This window comes from Hydra viridissima, unplaced genomic scaffold (assembly GCF_058129835.1).
Source record: "Hydra viridissima isolate aposymbiotic clone 2 unplaced genomic scaffold, HvirCarnegie_v1 scaffold_1, whole genome shotgun sequence".
In the NCBI taxonomy this organism is placed as follows: Eukaryota; Metazoa; Cnidaria; class Hydrozoa; order Anthoathecata; family Hydridae; genus Hydra; species Hydra viridissima.
The window spans coordinates 31,501,924-31,520,185 of record NW_028324300.1 but is presented as its reverse complement, the minus strand read 5'-3'; the positions used below and the strand labels follow the sequence as shown (position 1 = coordinate 31,520,185).

At 28.4% G+C, this 18,262-nt stretch overlaps 2 protein-coding genes and 1 pseudogene across 4 annotated transcripts in view; all 3 read left to right on the top strand.

Annotated features, from left to right (window-relative positions):
- The window catches only part of LOC149894533 (uncharacterized), a 10,354-nt pseudogene extending 8,643 nt beyond the window's left edge, over positions 1 to 1,711 (top strand). The window contains exons 5-7 of the transcript XR_016454708.1: positions 1 to 238; positions 395 to 802; positions 982 to 1,711. The exon at positions 1 to 238 is cut by the window's left edge and continues 90 nt beyond it. The product of XR_016454708.1 is annotated as an uncharacterized LOC149894533 (transcript). The remainder of the gene's footprint in view (positions 239 to 394; positions 803 to 981) is intronic.
- Positions 1,712 to 2,431: 720 nt separating this feature from the next.
- On the top strand, positions 2,432 to 10,215 carry LOC149894532 (uncharacterized). Of its 2 annotated transcripts, XM_090094876.1 has the most exons (3): positions 2,432 to 2,569; positions 5,617 to 5,677; positions 9,215 to 10,215. In XM_090094876.1, exon 3 carries the CDS (start codon positions 9,284 to 9,286, stop codon positions 9,944 to 9,946), a length of 663 nt encoding a protein of 220 aa, XP_089951002.1. In that variant the 5' UTR covers positions 2,432 to 2,569; positions 5,617 to 5,677; positions 9,215 to 9,283; the 3' UTR covers positions 9,947 to 10,215. The 2 variants fall into 2 exon arrangements, with proteins under 2 accessions (XP_089951002.1, XP_089951006.1); XM_090094880.1 differs by lacking the exons at positions 2,432 to 2,569; positions 5,617 to 5,677 and adding an exon at positions 9,108 to 9,131.
- Positions 10,216 to 13,777: 3,562 nt separating this feature from the next.
- LOC145192628 (FAS-associated factor 1-like) overlaps positions 13,778 to 18,262 on the top strand; it is a 92,395-nt gene continuing 87,910 nt past the window's right edge. Inside the window, exons 1-2 of the mRNA XM_090094845.1 lie at positions 13,778 to 14,055; positions 14,374 to 14,442. Coding sequence (XP_089950971.1) covers positions 14,005 to 14,055; positions 14,374 to 14,442 — 120 coding nt within the window. The 5' untranslated portion in view covers positions 13,778 to 14,004. The remainder of the gene's footprint in view (positions 14,056 to 14,373; positions 14,443 to 18,262) is intronic.

Here is an 18,262-nt window from a genome sequence, read left to right as displayed (position 1 = left end):
TTGACTTGTCTAAAAGATTGTTATTCCCATCTTCATTGCTATGGATGCATTTCACATGGTTTAAATTTGCTGTTCACAGATTTTTTAAAATTGGCAAGTGTTTTGATGTCGCAAGTAACTAATGTTTTTAAAGAGATAAAAAAAATTCTCATTTATCTGTTGCAGCATTTAGAGATATGTAAAAAAAATCAGCTGGCGTAGTAACATGCATTTCCTTGAATCTACCAGTACGAACAAGGTAATACAGCTAAAAATATAATATACTGTACCATACAAAAAAATTGAACGATGTCACTAATTTTATTATACATTCATAAAAATAGATTTCATTTAGTAAATTACTTTACTCTAAATTTATTAAAGTTATTGTAATTTCTTTGTGTTTTATTTAAAGGTGGGGATCAACTGTAGCATGCTTAGATAGCATACAGAAAAATAAGCAACCATTAAAAACATTGGCTACTTCTGAAAACAGTGGACTTAATTCAACAACAAAAAATATTCTTCTATCAGATGTTTTTTGGGACAGGGTTGAAGGTTTTTTCAAATTGCTGTCACCAATAGCTGATGCAATAAAGAAAACTAAATCAAATACTCCCATGTTATCTACTGTTGTGGAAACTTTTCACTTCTTGGAAGACCACACTTTTAAAAACTTAACCATTATCCCATTCTCAAAAAAGGAAGAAGAAGCCAAAAAGATCTTCAAGAAAAGAAAAGATTTTACTAAACAGAAATTCACTTGGCTGCCAATATACTAGATCCCAAATTTCAAGGCAGAATCTTGACTGGAGAACAAAAGGTATTTACTACACATAATTCATGTATGATTCTTAAAACCAAATACGTTTTAGCCTTGGGCATTAAAAGTAAAATTTTTGAAAAATTTTGAATTATTTTAAATGCTGTTTTGAAATTTGAAAATACTATTTAAATAATTAAAGTAATTGTTAAGTTATTGAAAGAAAAATCTTTTTATAGATTGATGCATGTAAGACGATACAAATCATTACTGCAAGTATGCCTGAAGTAAACAAAGAAATTATGTTTGACTTGGCTAATTACCAATCAAAGGGTGGCATACTTTCAAAACCTTTTATTTGGACTGCAGTTGGAATAACTCAACCCGTAAATTGGAGGAAAGGGTTGTGTTCCTTTACTGAACTATCAAAAGTTGCATCTAGAATTCTTCAGCTACAAGCTTCAAGTGCGGCATGTGAGAGAAGTTTTAGCACTTATTCTAACATTCATAGTGCAAAAAGAAATCACTTAACAACTGAAAGGGCTGGAAAACAAGTTTTCATTTTTACAAAATTTAAAACTTGAAAATATTGAAAACACCAGTTATGAAAATGGTACAAGCTTAGCTACTCCTCAAATTAATAGCTTGAGTGTAAATAAAGTTCCTAGCACTTCAATGCCTTGGTCAGAGTCTGAAGCTGTTAATATAGAAAGTGACTGTGACTTTGTTTATGAATCATTAGATGAAGGTAGTCTAGAGCGGGAAGACTAAGACTCAGAAAACACATCCATTTAGAATATCTTTTCTAGTAACTTAGTAATTACAAGTTAAAATTACTAAGTTATTGACTTTTTTGCTGAAGTATTTATACTTTTTTTTAATTGTGTATAAACTACACTACACAGTGCTACACTACTTAGCACTAAATTAATAACCAATTAAAACTAATAAAACATTATTATTCAAAAATATGAGAATATGTAAACTAAATAAAGTTAGTGCTTTTTTTATTAGGGCTTACTGGCAATATAATTCAACATATGTAACAATTGATGTAAGACCAATTTATTACATAATAAATATTAGGATTTTCTATTTCTTTAAAGATTTGAAACCTGATATTAAATAAGCATGATATTGTAAATTAGTATATTTAAATTATAAAAATGGTTATTTTGTCACGGACAAGTATATTTTCTGTATATAATGAGTGTAATATTTAGGATGTACAACAATACTTAAGAAGTAAAATATGAGAAATAAACATTCTCATACAATATACCTAGATTTATAAATAACTTAATATTAAATTGCCTAATAAATATACTTAATAAATAGCTCATTTAAGGTTTTGTTAAAACATTAATTTTAAATTGGTGTTTACACATTGTATTTGTGACTATAATGATCATATACTATTAACAGAGAGAATAAACAAAAACTCTTCCAAATTATTTACCAAGAAAAATAAAAAACTTGTTTAAAAAGTCAAATAAACCAAAAAAACATGTTTTTTTGACCCAAAAAAAACACATTTTTTTTTTACCCAAAAAAATGTAAGAGGAAAAAAACTTATTTTTTTGCAACTCTATCAAGAGCAAATATAAAGTCAAAAAGCTTGGTAGAGTAAATGATCAACTTAAGCTTGCATCTTACACCAGATATATTGCATTTATTATTTGTAGATTTATTGCATTTTTTAAAACTTATTTCACCTTTCAATAACATAAATTCAATACCTTTACTAGACAATCCAAGCTTGTTAAATTAGTATTCCTTCAAAAATGTGCCCCAAAGTCAGAGTCATTGAAAATTTATGGTTTTTGGGTAAGTGTAAGATTTTTGATTTTGCTTTTGTTTTATGAGTTAAAGCTACAAAAATAAATAGGAGAAAAGCTAAAAGAAATGGACAATTCTTTTCCCCCAAAATATAGTGAAACTGATTTGAAAATATTAGATGAAAGACCATTGTTTATTTTTTTTTCTTAGAGTCTTTTTACTGTGATGCTACCCAAAATATTTTAATTCATTTGGGTAATATTTAGAGGTTTCCTAAGGTCATAAAAGTTTTACTATTACACAAGTTAAAGCAAGCATGTATGGTCTCTTGATAGTAATAATGTCTCAACACAAACTTTACTTGATTTTAATATCTATTCTTTGCATGTATGTTGCCATTTTGCTTGTTTACTTCTAACATGTTCTTTAAAAAAAAGTTGGAAGTTTTTTAGTGTATTAATGTGTATTGGGTTGTATGTCACTATTACAATTACATTAAAATTGTATTCAATAGATTGAGGTAACACTTTTTCTGTTTATGGACCCTATTGTACTAACTAACAACCTATTTATCTAAGATATTAAAAATGTTTGTTTAAAGTTTTTTGATAACTAAGTAAATATTTGTAATGGAGATAAAGAACTAGTTTTGTTTTAGAAAGCTTTCCCATTCATATAGGAAGAAGCAATATTTAGTAAATCAACCTTAAAGACCAAGTAATGTAGCAAACACTTTCAGATCAGCACAAATGAACAATTGATAACACATTTAAGAGCTCTTTTATGTTTTCATGTTACTATCAGTGCAACTGGTTAAGCTACTGCAACTGATGGTAACTGATTGCTTTATCCAGCACATTCTGGAGACACAAGCAAACTACCTCCACTCATCTGGGTTATAATTTATAATTATGGCAGAAAGTTACATGTTCCTACAATTAGCAGTATCATTTTTATGTAGGTCATTCTATAGAAAATTACATGTATGAACATCATTTGCTAGGAGAATCCACTGTTGTAATTTTTGTCTTGTTGTTTGGAAGATCCAGATCTCTTATAAGTTCATTCAACTTAGGAAATAATCTGAGTCATTTAAGGGTGTTGGCTCATCACTTCATGTTTCCTGAGGTTTTTCCTTACTAGACATAACTTAGATATTATTGTTTGTATAGATTTTGTTAAAAAGAGAACTTCTAAAAAGTTAAGCATAAAATTGTTTTTATTATTACAAATTATAAACAAGTTTTTCTCAGTTTATCTGGAGACAAAGCTGAAAATCATGCTCTTTCCCATGACAAATCCAGCCAAACCATCAAAGATTAATGTGTAGATTCTGTAAAAATTGCACCTAATCATTTTTTTTTTTTGGTTTGGTTTGGATGCGAGTTAAAATTTCTTAGATGTACATAACACTTTAAGGTTTCTTAACCTTTAGAAAGTAGGTTATTTATGAGATTATCTGTAGTTCAGTTCAAACGACATATCTTTTCTTGAATATCTGATATACAGTACTGGTCATAAGTTTAGAGCCACCCCATTTTTTTTAGTTTTTTGCAGATTATAAAGCCATAACCCCAGTGCAGTAATATTATTCCAAAAAAGATAATGATAAAGAAATTTCATTAAACATTAGAAAAGTTGTTAACAATATTGAATAACATATTGTTTTTGAAACTCAAACTTATGGTCTTACTTATCATTTAAAATGATTTTTTAATCAAGTTTTCATATTGTTAGTTCTTCATAATAAAAGTTATGAAGATAACAAGCAAGCAAGTTTGTTGTCTTAACATATTTTAAAAAAGATGATCTGCTTTTTTTTAATATCTTATTTTCTATATCAACATTCTATGTACATTTTGAAAATAAATTAAGCATAGCCTATTGTTTTTTGTTCCTTGTCTTTAAGGCCTCTGTGTGGGAAAAGCCGGAAAGAATAAGAAACCCTAATATATTGATGTAGCTCTTTTATGAAATTCATTAATGGGTAATTTTTAAGAAACTTTTATAACATCATACTATGAAAAAAACCTTAAATTTTTTTTTTTTTTTGTCAACTAGCAGTATTGCAGTTATTAAGAAATTTTCCGAGTTTAATTAAGCCAATAGTATTTCATAAGGTATTGAATTCGTCTAAAAGTATTCCATGAGGTATTGAAGGTATTTAAATCAAGTTGCTATTAAGTAATAACTAGAGTTGGACATATGCGTGCTCTAATTTTTGCTCCTTTTTATATGCTCATTATCTCTAACATCCATAAGAAAAGCTGAAAATTTAGAAATAATTACCACTACTCCTTGACGACTAAAATTTACAAAATTATTCAAAGAATTATTCAAGTAAAAAGTTCTTGCTGAAGAAGCATCAATATAAATGCAAAAGAAAAATGCTTAACATAGTACAATTAAAAGTGTTCTTAAGTTTAGAGTTATAGTTTTCTATCTGCTGAACCTTCATGTTTCATTTTGGATAAACTCTGAAAAGTATGAAAATTACATATTCATAAACTTTTATAATGTCCTGTCACACTGAACATTTTTTGTTAACAAAGATTTGTTTAATTTAAAGATTTTGTTTTTTATTTTTCCTAAGAGTTCTTTTATCTTAAAGCGTAGTTTTTCTAGTGTTAAAGTATGTCTTAATTTGACCCTCAATTTAAGAAATATGTGACAGTTTTGCCAATTAAGAAAATGGTAGTATCTGTGTATTAAATGATTTCTACAAAAATAGTCTTTTTATTAAAGTAAAAAAATTTACATTCGTCAAGTAATTCAAAGCTGATTTACTTGTAATGCTTTGAAGAATTATGTTTTATTTAAACTTTGAGACAGTAGGATACATTTTTTATGTTGCTAGCTACTTAAAACATTATGTTGACAGGCTTGTTATTATTTTACTATCTCAGGAACAAAAATTTTTCTAGCATATTATTGGTTATTCCAATTATTGGTAATGGGCAGTATTGTTAGTAATATTACTATTTCTTGTATAGGTTTATTTCTTTTATTAATTTTAATGTGTCAGCATTTTTAGTTAGGGTTGTTAAAATCTTGACTTTTTGTAATTAAATTTAATGTTTGTTTGCATTTTTTAGAAAGGACTATTCAAACCTTACGAAAGCTGACATAAGTGCCTCAGAGCTTACTTTTTTAATGGTAACTTTTACTAATTTAAAATTTTTTATTCAGAATGTATATCTGACTAAAACTTGTCTTCTTTGTAATTCTTTGCAATATAGTAGGTGAAAACCTAATTAGAAAGGAATTTTGAAAGTCACACAGTCTTATGTTCACCCAATGGTTGTTTGTTTTGTGCAGAGTTCTTTTTTTCAATTTTATGACCTTGTTTACTTATTTTATTCAAATAACTGCTTTTACAGCACCCTTTTTTAATTAGTGGTTCTTGTAAACTTGTCATCAGATAGATCTAAAATTTTATGACACTTTTATAAGTGCTTATGTAACTTTTTTTTTTCTTTTTTCAAAATCTATAGAAATAATTAAGAACAAATTTTTTGGTCAGTATTTGTGATGAATCGGTCAGTATTTTTTGAAATAAATGTCCAGTATTTTTTGGTCAGTATATGTATAATTTTGGGTAAGTATTTTAAACAAATGGTCAGTATTTCATTTTAGTTTTGTCAGTGTAAAAATAAAATTGGACAGTATAAAAATAAAATTGGTCATAAGAGTCTTTTTGTTGATACAAAAATTCGAAATTTCGAATTGTCTTGGACATCATCATTTTCTTCTTCGACATCTGAACCATCAGAGTAAACTATTTTGTAGTTTACTATGAAAGGTTCATCCTCACTGTTGGGAACATTATTATTGTCTATGCACCATTGTTCAAATTCAATAAGAGAAATTGATGTACTACCATATTTTTTCTTTTTGAAAGCAGCTATATAGTTTTGAAATTGTTTCATTTGGATTTGGTGGCCATTATCTACAAGGGTTCTTAAAATTCTTTTTGGTTTCATAAGCAAGTCACACATTTTGTTGATTTCAGTCTTTAAAAAAGTTGGGATGGCTTCTTTGGACATGTTTTTACAGTCATGTTCATGTCCATTTTCAGTTCTGTAAATGATTACATTGTCACTTGTTGAATCAAATAACAGATAAACTGCAGCATCACATTGCTCTTTGTGTCATTGAATGGCTTTACATCAATAGTATGATTTTTTTCCATTGTTAGTGTAATTGGAATAATGATAACTCCATTGATCTTTTGCTGTTATCGCTGAAAAAATATTTGAGAAGAAGTGAATAAAAAGAAGAGGAGGAAGAAAGAGAGAGAAATTTAGTTAAATTACAGATCATTTTATATAAGTTATAGATCATTAAATATTAGTTTAAAGTACAGATCGTTTAATTTAAAATACAGATCACATAATTTAAAATACAGATCATTTTACTTAAAATAAAAATCATTTTAATTAAATAACTGACCACTTGGTTAAATTACTGACTGTTTAATTAAAAACTGATAACTAAACTAATTAACTGACAGTTAATATATAATACTGACCATTTAGTTAAAATACTGACCATCTCAATAAAATACTGAAAATTAAAAATAGAATTAAAAATATCAAAAGCAAAAAATTTAAAACTTGATAAAAATAGTAAGAAATAGTAAGTGAAAAATAACAAAAATAAAAAGAACTTTTAGATGTTACAATAATGAAGATACTAAGAAAATGTCAGAATGTTGTGGATCTCGGCCCTATATCTCTTGATGATGAAAAATATGCCAAATGAGCACATAACTATGTCTGATGTTTAAATTTTATCTCCAATTATTTTTTTGTCCCATAACTAAAATATGTTGCAAAACTACCTTTTTTTTTATTGTCCATTTTCAAAGAACACAAAAGTCAAGTATCTTATCAAACTTTGACCAGGTCTCAACAGTTATCATTAGATTGACTGTTAAAATAGAAACATTACGCTTAACTCCATTATGAAATGTCTTAAAGTGAAGATTTTCATAAACTCATCATATTATGTATTTTTAATGCCACTTAAAGATATTATGGTAGTTCTTTGAGTTGGACCAGCAGCTGTAATCTTAGATAAGAGTACTCCCGGCCAAGGAAATAGAGCTTTTTTTGGTCGATGTTTTCCTCCACATACTGTAACTGTTTCAAATTTGGAAGGCCAGTGTAACTCACAGATAACATTGCTATTGCTAACAACTGAATTAGAGATTGGAATGGCTTTTATCCATTTTTCACGCTTAACATTGTAATTTAAAATATGATGCACCGATACACTTTACTAGCTTCACTTGATACATATATTTTGTTCATTTTGATAATTATTGTGACAAGCATACACACAACAGTTTTTTTGGCACGATATATATACTTAATTTGAAATTTTTAAATATATATATATCACTTGCTTTAAACGAATTCTAAAACTCCACGTTAAAATTGTCCAAGTTTATTTACAACATCATGCAATAGCAATTCACAATATATCATAAACAACATTGCATTTTCTCTTTTAAAAACGTAAAAAAATAGGCCTGCACAAAAAATTCCGGTTGCACGACAAATAGGCCTCTAGTAAGAGGGGTGAGGGGGAGCGAGAGGGGTTGAGAGAGAGAGAGTTAAATTTTTTTAAGATAAAATCCCCTCCCCTTTGGTCACATGAATGTCGAAAATTCCAAGGTTTGTGCGGATCCAGCGTCCATAGAATGAAATTGGTACATTCACGTGGGCCGTTTCCTGGTGTGTTATTGGTTAAGGCAAACAATGAGCTTGGAAGTTCGCCTCTGCCACAAATGTCTATCCTCCCACAAGAGGTTTGCCCTAATGAGCCAATTATGGGAAATACACCTACGTTAACAGGTTTTGAAAATAGACATAAAAAGGGCTTCTGTGATACAAGTTTCGAAATCTGCAAATGTCAGGAGTAAACTGAGTAAGTTTTTGTTTTGATTTTTTGAGTTGCTTGGCTGTTTTACAGAGTTACTTTAGCTAGCTTGAATGGCCGGGGGAAAATAATTTTCTTTGACGTGCTAGTTTTACTTTGCAAAATTTTTATTGTTTATGTTTTATCAATTTTCTCACGGTGTTTGTGCTTGTTTTATGAAAGAGATTTGGAAATGTTGTGTTACTATTTAACAAGGTATGATTTTTAAAATTGATAAATAAGAATGCATCCTGCAGATCTAGAGCTTTTGCCTTCTCCCTCCCCGGTTTCTTATATAGTTGTTGTTTTTTTTTTTAGTCTTAAATGAAAAAAAGGAAACTGTGTAATTGTTTTGTTTTGCTTTTTTGAGTAAGTTTTTGTTTGGCTGTTTTACAGAATTGCTTTAGCTAGCTTGAACGACCGGGGGACAAAATTGTTATTACACATGCTGGCATCTCTTTGCAAAATTTATATTATTTACGGTTTATCAATTTTCTCATGATGTTCGTGTTTATTTTATGAAAATGATTCGGTAATGTTGTGTTACGTATTTAATGAAAGAGAATTTTTAAATGTAATGAATAAGAACGCCTTCTGCAGGTCTAGAGCTTTTACCATCTCTTCCTCCCCGGCTTTTTTGTTAAGTTTAAAGTTTGCATTGCGGACGCAATCTATACAAGAGCTAGTTCGTTTTTTGATACTTTGATTTCTTGAAGTTTGTTTGTTTGTTTTTTTTTTTTACTTTTGCTATCATCATTATGTTTATAGCACTGAAATGAACGAAAGAGCAAGAGTATACAGTAAAAGTATAGGAGAATCCAGTCTGAGATTGCCAAGATGCTAACTTCAACTGAACCTTCTAGTGGTGATGTTACAGTACCAGACAAACTTGATCTTTACGTTGAAGACGTTTTAGCTTACAGCGAAATTGTTAGTGATGTTAGCAGTACTGATCGATCAAAGACATCACCTCTAAACATAGAATTAGCTGGGTGGGCAGTTAAGCACAATGTATCCCGTGAGTCCTTCAATGATCTGCTTTCAGTTTTCAATAGACATGGTTATAATCATTTACAAAAGGATGCTAGAACATTGTTAAAGACTCCCAGACGAATCTGTACTCAAGAAATCTGCGGTGGCTCCTATGCTTACTTTGGAATTCAGGAAGGTTTGATTCAATGTTTAAAAGAAATGGATATGATTGATGTTACTGAGGTTAAGTTAAGTGTCAGCATTGACGGTTTGCCTTTGTTTAAATCATCACTTGTACAAATGTGGCCTATTTTGGGCATGTTTCACTCAAATGTTTTCATTGTTGCACTATACTGTGGGAAATCTAAGCCCCATCCTGTAGATGATTTTTTGAAGGACTTTGTTCTAGAAGTCAAGCACCTCTGTGTAGCTGGTATAACCTTCAACAAAACAAACTTAAAGTTTGGTCTTGGTGTTTTTATCTGTGATGCTCCAGCTAAACCAAAGGCTTTTTACGCTTTATTGTAAATTTAAAAAAATGAAACCTGTATTTTTGCATAGATCTACTCTGAATTTTTATTGTAGAGACAATTTGATAGAGATAATTTGATAAAGACGTCACAAAATGTTTTCAGGAAGTTTATTGGAGACCAAAAGCTGTCTGTAGATCAGTTGGAATATTCTCATACTGAAAAACTAATAAAACTAACCCTTATGATTTGCTAAACGATGGTGATCAATTAACATGACCAAATATGTATTATTTAAAAAGTTTCAAAATTTTACTCTTTACATTTACACTGTTTATTGAATCTCTGTTTTTTATAAAAAAATGGTAAGTCATCTTGATTTTAAATAATCTAGAGGTGATGTGCACGCTATCATTTAAAAGCTGTTGCTCTAATGACGTTTCTTAATTAAGAGTGTTAGTATTTTCATGATAGTAAGTAAAACGCATGTTTGTTGAAATCTCTTCCGATCATATAGGACAATCTTAAACTCTCTTTGATTTGTTGCAACTTTTTCTCTTATCTTCTAAGATCAAAAATTTATACCATATTTGTCTTGTTAAAAACCAATAATGTGAAGAGGGAGAATTAGATTAAAAACAACAATCGGAAAAGACTCACACAAGATAACTCGTCCACTCTTCATATAAATAAATGATAAAGCAAAAAGAATTAAGTTAAAAACAGCAACTGAGAAAAGACGTAAACGCGAAGACTCGTAAACGATAAAGCGGCAATAAGAAAAGTAAAAAAAAAAAACGATCAGAGAAGACTTATACACGATGATTCACCGATCTATCACGTGAGAAAACGAAAAAACGGAAAGTAGAAAAGTTAAAAACAACTGAGAAAAGACGATTCATTGTAATAAAAGAAGATATAAAAGGAAGAGGAGTAATTGATATAAACATTATTGAACACTGTAAGAAGCTAAGAAAATATTATTTGTATTATATAAAAGTTAAAAATACAAGAGTGCTAACCTTTACACATTAACAGAACATTTGTTAAGTTTTATTATATTATACAGTATTGTGAAAAATTTGAGAACCACCAAAAAAACAAATCATGATTTATTTTTAAATTTTTATTTAACCAAATATATTTTTTTGGTAAAAAATTAAAAATAATATATTTTAGAAAATAGACAAACAAAATAGAAAACAATAATGATAAAAACTTTTAAACAAATGAAAAAAATGTATTTAAAGTTTTATAGGTAATTTTTATTTAAAAAAAGTTGTGAAAAAGTTAAGAACCACAAAACAAAAAACGATAATTTTTACCTAATACCGCATAATTCTACTATGAGTTTTTAAGCACTCATTTATACGATTTGGCATTGAGTCTGTTAAATTCTATAAAATAAAATGTTGGGGAACATTTCCAAGTATTGCCGGTAAAATATGACGCATCTCCTTAAGGCTCCTTGGTGCTTTCTTGGCAATCAAGTCAACACCAAAGATTTTCAATGCAATTTAGATCTGGGCTTTTTGGTGGCCAAGTTAGACGCTCAATATTTTTGCTTTCGAACCATTCAGAGACAATTTTAGCCTTGTGACTTGGTGCATTGTCTTGCTGAAAAATGAACGAAACACTTTACTCAAGTGCATCAATTTACGGTAAAAAGTTGTTATTCAAAATATCGACATAAGAAATAGAGTTGAGTCAACCATCATATAATTTAAACATACCGAGACCATAATATGTCATGCAGCACCATATTCAAACCGACCCGCTACCTTGTTTTGTTCTTTGAACGATACAATCGAGATTATATATTTCTGAAGGCTGCCTGCGAATCATAACTCGGCTTTTTCGGTAACAACCTCGATATTCATCACATCACTGAACATTACTGTCCTCCATTTTTGTTTAGACCATTCTTTGACGCTTTTACAAAGTTCCCTTTTATTTATGTTGTTTGGTAAGTCGCGGTTTTAGAACAGCTTTTTTCCATAACATATTGTTAACTAATAGTTTCCTATGCACAAGTGATGCCAATGCTTGACGTCCATTTGAAAGCTTCCATTCTCTTGTTAATTCATGCAACAGCGTGGTTTGATTTTTCTTTGCCAACCTGATTAAAAGGCGATCATCATTGGGTGTCGTCAAACGCGGTCTTCCAGAACGATGGCGATCAACGTAAGATTTAGTCTCTTTGAATCTTTTGATGATTTTTAGCACCGAACTATGTGATTGCTTTATAATTTTTCAATTTCACGAGCGGATTTACCTTCCTGGTGAAAATGCACCACTTTTACACGATCTTCATTGGTAATAGCTTTTCTGCTCATTTTTTCAAAAGAAAATAATTTTTTTTTGTTTGAAATTAAATACTTTTTTTAAAAGTATTTTAAAAAAATTAATTTTTTTCAAATACTTTTAAATATACTTAGGTCATTAATAGAATATTTAAAAAAAAAGGTAAAAATAAATTAAAAAAGACGTTTCCGCCGCATTTAGCACAAAAAATTCTTTATGGTTCTTAACTTTTTCACAAAAAAAATATTAAAAAAAATTAACACATAATATTTAATCCTTGTTTTTATAGGTTCTATTAATTTTCAAAAAAAAAAATCTTTTTTCTCATGTTCTATTTAATATGTTTGAAAAAAAAGACTATTTTATTATCTTTAGAATAAAAATTAATTAAATTTATTTGAAAAATATTTTTTTTTATTTATTGGTTCTTAACTTTTTCACAATACTGTAGAATATACTGAGGACGGCGAATATAAGTTTAGCCCCTTTAGATTAATCCTTGCCCAGTCTTAACCAAACTATCCTTAAACCTCGCCCTTTCCTAACCAAGTACTCCCCAGGCCATCAATCTCGTTTCCAACCTCCATTTATCTAATTCAAACAACGCTAAACCGAAACTTTCCTCTTCCCCTTCCCCTTCCCCTTCCCCTTCCCCTTCCCCTTCCCCTTTCCTTAAAACACGACGTATACAATTATTAATTAAAACAAACTATTGAATCATTAAAAAAACGCCACCCTCACAATAACAATAAGTCTTGTTATTTCTTAAACTTGCAATTTTACAAAATTGGTCTTGAGTCTTAAGACTTATGATTGAGATCATTGGGTTAATTATAATCGCTATCCCTACACCATTTTTGAAATTTTTTATAGAAACGCATTTTGGTAATAGTCTAGTTACGCTAGATTTGGGATTTTGCGCTGAATTTTGGAGATATTGCATACGCTCCTCCAAATTTCTAAACTTTTATAGGATCGAATCTATATAATATTACCTCGTATAATATTCGTAATCTATAATCATAGATTTTTTATTAAAATAAAGCATTAAAGATACTGTTAAAAGTTTATAACTGATATTACTTTGTAGTTTAGCATGTTCATGATTTTTCTTGTAATAATTCTAAAATTTATAAGTATCAAAAAGCCGAATTTATGTAATCACCTATTATACAACAGTTTAGCATTATTTTTAACTTAAAAAATATCAACGTTTCAGTCATGAATTGCGACAATCGACTATTTTTCTTGAAACTTTGGGGATTTTTTTTTGTATTCAATCAAATTAATAAAGAAAATGCTCAAGGAATACAAGAGTAACACTCACAGTTACCGAAATTTGCAAATATACAGTAATCTCGGTTAGGCTTTATAAAAAATTCCATGAAACTGAACACTTTAACCAAGAATTCTTACATCTCTGATGATATTTTATTGTAGTCTATTGTATTATCGATACAACAGAAAAATTAAAATATTCTTCGGCAGGTGCCGAATTTGCGTATGGTCAACCTAAATAAAAGAATTATTAATTTAGCGGGGCCTCAACCACATATCTCGGGCCGGCACAGTATGTTTTAATTTTATGATCATTTTTCTTTTGTGAATAACAATTTAAAAAATTGTACCCATCATTGATCACAAAAATTGGCTGAAAATGTTCACTGTCCTATTTAAAACATTCTTGATCAACTTTGGAATGGTTAGGAAAGGCCTCTAGAAATCATCTTTACGTTTAAATGCTGCTGTTCGCGCGCGACCTAAAGTTGCAAATTTTCCGTCAACAAATCAACAGTATCTCTTAGAAAAGTAATGGAGGTCCTTGACTCTTACGACAGGGATAGTATATTAGCAAAGTTTCAGGTTAAAGACATTTGTAATTAATCCTAAAGTGAATAAGTAATTTTAATCCAAATATCAACAAATATTAAAAAAAAAGATCCTTACTTAAAGTTGTTAGTGCTGCAAATAAATCATATTGCGTATCCTGCTTACACTAATAATTCTTAATTCTTTATTTTGATTTAAAAATATTTTTGTTTAGTTTTCATTATTTAAATGTAACTTATTTTAGAAATAAATAAACTTTTAAAAAGTATTTTAAATTTACAAAATTTCTTTAACTCACGTTTTTGCCATTTTTATTGATAAAAAGTTTTTTACTAATATATAATATTTCAGGCTGTATCAAATATCGATGAATTCGAAACTTGTATATCTATACTTGAAGCAAATGATTGGGATTTGCAGGTATATTTCTATACAAAAAAATAATATATGCTTGATAAAATATTATTCTTCAAAGTATATGTTAGAGATATATAAATATAAAATATACTATTATATATTTTTTATCTCTTCATTATATTTTGAGTTTATAGTTATAAATGGGTACTTTGAAATCTCTGTATGTTATTGAAATTATTTAACAATGTTTTTTTATTAAAAATACTTGATTGACCTCTAACTTCTTCCGAATTTTTTTTTTTTTTAAAAAAAAAAACAAATTTCAATTTAACAGTTCAATCCAAGACCAGTTTGAATAAAACCAATATATAAGTATTATAAAATCAAGCATATCCTTGTTAGAAGTTTAGCCATTAAAAATTTTTTCTGTCTTATAACTGCCCAAATGTGGATCTTAAGTAATTTTTTGTATGGTCTGTCTGTATCTGTTCATATATATATATATATATATATATATATATATATATATATATATATATATATATATATATATATATAATTTGTTTAAGCTCCCATGTTTTAAAACCTATTTGAAAAAGCTTAAATTGCTTTTGAGGATATTGATAAGTTCATTACTTTCATAATAGTCTATAAAAAGCATTGTAAAGTTGTTATAATTTTTAAACTCAGTTTTATAAAGTTTTTAAACACTTTTATGAAATTTAAAGATGTTGTTTTGAAAATTACAGATGAAAGCAAAATGCTATTTAACTTTTTTCAACTAGAAATAAAAATAAAAAATTTGTTGTTCAGACTAGATAAAAAATGCTCTATAATTAAAAAATATGAATTTGATAATTTAAAGTTTTAGTACTGATTAAAGAAAATGCAGGCTAAATGAAAAAAAAAAAAAGAAAAAGAAATTGAAACTTTGAGTTCATTTAAGTACCTGTGCAAAAGTAAAAGATCACTAACTTTTTTTTCTTTTTAGCAAGCATTTCTTTTTTTATTTCTTATTTGGTGTATGTTTAAACCTGATGTTCCTCTAAATAATTGCACTAAATACTGTTACTTATATCTTTTGGCAACATTGAAAACAATTTTATTCTTTTTACCCTCAAAGAATTACTTTTTAATTCTTGCAAGTGAAACTGTCTTGAATATATTTTATTCTTGTTTACTATTGCATTTTAAGTGACATTTTTCTAATTAGTAAACTCTTACTAAATCCTATGTTTACTAACTAAACCGCTTTGTTTAAAATATGATTTTGTTTTATTTGGTATGTTGTTGCTATCTTTTCAAATCTGCTATTGCTTTTTGTTCCAATGGTAATTTAAATAATTCAAGTATCACTAAATGTGATGACTCAGAATTTTGTTTTACTAATATTATCAAAAAAATAGGTATCTTTGGTTATGAGCATTTGTCATTCTTTTAATTTCAAATGTCCACTTTGTACTTGAATTTTATTAAAATTTTTTTTTGAGTTTTGTTAAAATATTATCAGATTATCATCAACTCATAAATGACCTCAACTTATGAATCAAGTTGGCTTATAAATCCAGTGAACTTATATACCTTTTGAAGATTTATTTGAAAAAAGTTCAATTATGATTTTTTGTTCAACTTTTTAAACTTGAAATCAAAACTAAAAGTGAATACTCTTATATGGTTAAATATTACTTCTCTAGTAACATGTATTTTTCCAGTTTCATTAGTTTGCTATATTGAATAGATTTGAGTGTTGTAGCTAAGGGTTATAAAATAAAGAAGTGCTTTCTTGTCTTTAGTAATGCAAAGAAGAAAACTAATGCTATTAAAAAGTCACTCATAATAATTCAAATATTCTGTTAATATAAATGACTTTCTAACTTAATCTAAAAATATCAGAAATTTATATGGAGTTGAATGGAGATCACTTAAAGTAAAATTGTATTTAAAAGTCAGATTGGAATGCCAAGGAAAAATATTTTTCAAAAACTACCAGAAAACTAAAATAAAAAGTAGTTATGTTCTAATATTTTATTATAAATAAAGGCAGTAGAATAATTACAACTTTGTACTATATACAACTATTTAAGTAACATGAAATGTCTATATGGTTTGACAGGCCAACCCACAGTGGGCTATTAGGTGAACAAAATGGGGAAAATTTTAGTTGTCTTATCTTTAAAACTTATTTAATTTTAGTATCTATATATATATTAGGAGAAATTTATTGATAATTTATTTATATTAAATCCCTTAGTTATCAGGACTCTAAGCATTTGAATATTGAAAATAAAAATTAAAAATATATATATATATAAATAAGTAATTAACGGTGACATCAACGTAAGGTTATATTTCAATTACATCTACGTTTTTGAAACAAAAAATTAGTGCATGTTATTCTAGAGTATTTAGAGATAAGAAAAACCAATGTTTGAAATAAATTTGTCTTAGCATGTTATCTCAGTTATACTTTGAAAATCACAGATATAAAAAAAAAAAGTTCCATTAGAAATTTATTTTTTGCCGCACTATAACCAGGGCTGTGGAGTCGGAGTCGGAGCTCATTTTGGCTGGAGTAGGAGTCTGAAAAATTGTACCAACTCCGACTCCGGTTTAAAAAAAATCTTTCAAAGTTTCTTAATTTTCATAAGGATTTTATAGTTGTTACAAAACTACAAGTCCCAGAATGCTCTGAAAGCTGTAGGATATCCAGACACAATGGGAATTGTAGTTTGCAACAACTGGAGGACAAGGAGTTTGACATGTTATTTTTAGGCCTTTAAAACAGTGATAAGCAATAGGGTATTTTGCTGCTTATCACTGAGAATCATATATCACCTCCCTTGCGCTCTCCTCTAGCTTCCGTTAAACTATATAACTTCGTGATCCCCTAACTCCCGACTTACATTGTGTGGCACTGTGCTACATATTCTTAGTAGAAAGCTAGGCGTGCCACCACCAAGTACCAAAGAGTTGCTCCACAAACAGAAAGACTGTAAGTATTCAATTAGCTTTGTTTCTCTGAAGAGAGAGAATATTAGAAAATTAGTGATTGAAGAAGCTGTTAAACAAAAAGAAGAACTTAATGAATGTCTCAAGGGACGCTTTGTGTTTCTTAACAGAGTGAACTATTTTGCAATCAATGTTTAATTCTTTTTTGAAAAAAATGAAGCAGTTACCAAGACATTGGCAGTAAAAGACGCCAAAACTAATCACACCAGCGAATTTCTCCAGGTCTTAGTAGAAAAGATTCTTAAAGAATATGAACTTAAAGAAGAACAAGTTCTTTCATGTTTGAAATATTGTCCAACTGACAATATTTCAAACATAATTTTGACAAATTCATAATGTTATTAGCGACTGCATAAGAGTTTATTGCATAACAAGAGTTCAGAAAAGTTGTTTGTTCAGAAATTGTTTTCTTATAAATATTGTTTAGAGCACTAACTGGTTGGATTACTTGTATCATAGTGATGAAATAGCCAATGTTAACATTTTACTACAGTTATTTGTTATGTTTTAACTTGGTTGCTATAGTACTAAATTTTGCATAGCAACAACTACTTTTAACAATAACATTGTTTTAGCAGTAGTTTACTTGCGCTAAGTACACACTATTGGGGGTATCTACTAAAATGAGATTCACAATTCTTATGAGGTTAATCTTTTTTGGTTACTATGGGTACCTTACTTTGCATAGCATAGTAACAACATTTTTTTGGTAGTTGTTAGTAATTTAATTACTAACACAAACAGTAGTTTAATTACTTTTAATTTTAATTACTAACACTTGTAGTAACTTAATTACTAACAAGTATTAGTAGTCCAGGCAGCATATATATTATAACATTAAACTTTTAAATAAAAAATACTTGTTACTATAATT

Coding starts and splice junctions, on each gene's coding strand:
- LOC149894532 (XM_090094876.1), top strand. CDS start 9,284: ATGCTAACTTCAACTGAACCTTCTAGTGGTGATGTTACAGTACCAGAC.